This window comes from Alexandromys fortis, unplaced genomic scaffold (genome assembly GCF_014885135.2).
Source record: "Alexandromys fortis isolate MF-2015 unplaced genomic scaffold, M_Fortis_MF-2015_v1.1 scaffold_29, whole genome shotgun sequence".
Taxonomy (NCBI): domain Eukaryota; kingdom Metazoa; phylum Chordata; class Mammalia; order Rodentia; family Cricetidae; genus Alexandromys; species Alexandromys fortis.
In genome coordinates this window covers 5,790,876-5,794,172 of record NW_026067891.1, presented here as the reverse complement: position 1 = coordinate 5,794,172, position 3,297 = coordinate 5,790,876, and the positions used below count along the sequence as shown (strand labels likewise).

Sequence of the window (3,297 nt, the reverse complement as noted above, 5' to 3'; positions counted from 1 at the left end):
CATTACAGCATCACACAGGGCAGTGTTGCCGCCTCCGTATCCTCAACCCTGGCACCCACCATCCTCACCACCGTCCTTCCGTCTCCAGTCTTTGCTTTCCCAAGGTGCTAAGTAGATGGCCTCATGGACTGCTTCCTCCCCAGGTTGGCCATCTCCCTCCTTCCTCCTTCTGGTTTCCTTGCTCTTAATACCATCCTCATTGCCAGGTCACAGATGAGGAAACCTAGGTGTGGAGAGATGACACAGCCTGCCCAGGGTCACTCAGTAAGTGCCAGAGCGGAGACCAAATCCAGCACCCCAAGTCTTGTCCACTTCGCCCCTGCATCTCCATGATTACTTTCACTGGCCAGGAAACAACGGAGGTCCACCAGGCAGCAGTCTGGGCTCTTCACAGCTCCTGGCTGCAGTCACAGACTCCATGAGGAAGCAAGAGGTGAGGACAGATGGAGAGACATGTCGGGCCTACAATGCTGTCTCTCCAGCTGAGCAGGTGAAGGCCCTTGTGGATCTGCTGGCTAAGAATGGTGGTCAGCTATTACAGGCCCCTAGCAAAATGCCAGACTCCCCGCTAGGATCCCAAAGCAATGGTAAGTCTGCCATGGGGGCGGGGGAGAAGGGGTACCTGAACCCTCTCGCCTTGCCCTGCGATCTTACCTGCTTTTTCCTGCACCCTGCAGACTCAAGGGTACGGAGGCACTGTGAGGCCCTGCTGAGCAGGGTGGGGAATGACCCAGAGCTGGGCAGCCTCTCACACCGTCTGGCCAGCCTCCTGCTGGTTGAGGGCCTGACAGACCTGCAGCTGAAGGAGCACGACTTCACACAGGTGGAGGCCACGCGTGGGGTCTGGCACTCCACCAGGGCCATCACCCTGGATAGGCTCTTCCTGCCTCTGTCCCGGGTGTCCATCCCACCTCGCATCTCTGTCACTGTCGGCGTGGCCGGCATTGGCAAGACTACCCTAGTGAGGCATTTTGTTCGTTGCTGGGCTAGGGGACAGGTGGGCAAGAACTTCTCACTGGTTCTACCCTTGACCTTTCGGGACCTGAACACCTATGAGAAGCTGTCTGCCGACAAACTCATCCACTCCGTCTTCCCAAACGCTGGGGAAGGTAACCTGGAGGTAACGGCCCCAGACAGAGTCCTCCTGGTCCTGGATGGCTTGGATGAGTGCAAGACGCCGCTGGAATTCTCCAACACCATAGCCTGCACAGACCCAAAGAAGGAGATCCAGGTGGACCACCTGATCACTAACATCATCCGAGGCAACCTCTTTCCAGAAATTTCTGTCTGGATCACCTCCCGTCCCAGTGCTGCTGGTCAGGTCCCCGGGGGCCTAGTGGACCGGATGACTGAGATCCGGGGCCTTACTGAGGAAGAGATCAAAGCGTGTCTGGAGCAGATAATTCCTGAGGACCAGAACCTCTTAGGCCGGGTGCTAACTCAGATAAAGGCCAACAAGGCTCTGTATCTGATGTGCACCGTGCCAGCCTTTTGTAGGCTCGTGGGGCTGGCACTGGGTCACCTGTACCACAGCAACCTAGCTGTCCAAGACACAGAGTTGCTCCTGCCCCAGACCCTGTGTGAGCTCTACTCTTGGTACTTTAGGATGGCCTTTGGTGGGGAGGGGCAGGACAAGGGAAAGGTAAGTCCTAGGATTGAGCAGATGGCCCAGGGAGCCCGCAAAATGGTGGGGACACTGGGCCGCCTGGCCTTTCATGGGCTGGTCAAGAAGAAATACGTGTTTTATGAGCAAGACATGAAGGCATTTGGCGTGGACCTCACTTTGCTGCAGAGCGCTCTGTGCGGCTGTCTCCTGCAACGGGAAGAGACTCTGGCCTCCTCGGCAGCCTATTGCTTTACCCACCTGTCTCTGCAAGAATTTGTGGCGGCCACATATTACTACAGCGCATCCAAGAGAGCCATCTTTGACCTCTTCACCGAGAGTGGTATGTCTTGGCCCAGGCTGGGTTTCCTCACGCACTTCAGGTGTGCGGCCCAGAGGGCTACACAAGCTCAGGATGGGAGACTGGATGTGTTTCTGCGCTTCCTCTCTGGCCTCCTGTCTCCAAGGGTTAATACGCTGCTGGCTGGCTCTCTGCTGGCCCAAGGTGAGCACCAGAACTACCGGGCCCAGGCAGCTGAGGTCCTACAAGGTTTGCTACGCCCTGACACGGCGGTTTGTGCACGGGGCATCAATGTCTTGTACTGCCTGCATGAGATGCAGCACACAGAGCTGGCCCGCAGTGTGGAGGAGGCCATGCGGAGCGGGACCTTGGCTGGCCTGACCAGCCCCTCGCATCGCACCGCTCTGGCCTACCTCCTGCAGCTGTCTGATATCTGCTCCCAGGAAGCCAATTTATCCCTGTGCCTCAGCCAGAGTGTCCTTCAGAGCCTGCTGCCCCAGCTGCTCTATTGCCAGAGCCTCAGGCGAGTATGGGGGTCCATGTTGGGAGTAAGGGCAAAGGAGAAAGACTCAAAATGGTTCCTTGTTTCATCACGCTCCCTAGCTGGGTGTGGGACCATCATGGCGACTGATTTAGTTCTGGAAGTCAGAAGTCCGAGTTCAAGGGCATGGGCAGTACTCTCTCTTAAACCTTAGTAGCAGGGCTGTTCCTGCCTCTGGAGCTCCCGAGGGCCAGCAGTCTTTGATGCTCCCTGGTCTCCCCTGTCATATGACCATCTGCCCCTGAGCCTGTTTTCACGTGGCACTCACTTTTCCTACAAAGACATCATCATATTGGGTTATAGGCCCACCTGTGTCAGGGTGGCATCCTCCTATCTGCAATAAGCTCACATCCCTATAAGGCTACATTCTCGAGACAGCACGCTTAGAATTTCAACACAGAAACACGGTACAACTCATGAGGCCCTCTGAGAACCAGGCATTGCAACTCATACCGTGATCCCAGGAATCAGGAGGCTGAAGAAGGAAGATTGCTGAGTTCCGGAACAACCTGGGCTATATAGCAAGATTTTTTTTAAATTGATTTTTTATTTTTATTTTTTTTAAAAAAAGAAAACAAACTATTTTTTTCATCATACATATCAATCCAAGTTCCCACTCCCTCCTCTCCTCCCATTCCCTCCACTCCATCTTCACATCCACTTCTCAGAGAGGGTAAGGCACATTGCTTTGGGGAAGGTCCAAGGCCCTCCCTACTATATCTAGGCTGAGCAAAGTATCCATCCATAGATAATAGGTTCCCAAAAAGCCAGGGCAAGCAGTAGGGATAAATCCTGGTGCCACTGCCAGTGGCCCCTCAGTCTGCCCCAGCCCATAACAAAATTATATATATA

The 3,297-nt window shown here is 54.8% G+C and overlaps 1 protein-coding gene across 1 annotated transcript in view; it reads left to right on the top strand.

Annotated features, from left to right (window-relative positions):
- The first annotated feature begins 274 nt into the window (after positions 1–274).
- Positions 275–3,297, top strand: part of Nlrc3 (NLR family CARD domain containing 3) — a 19,982-nt gene continuing 16,959 nt past the window's right edge. The window contains exons 1-2 of the mRNA XM_050131543.1: positions 275–587; positions 678–2,427. Of these exons, the coding sequence (XP_049987500.1) occupies positions 419–587; positions 678–2,427 (1,919 nt within the window). The 5' untranslated portion in view covers positions 275–418. The remainder of the gene's footprint in view (positions 588–677; positions 2,428–3,297) is intronic.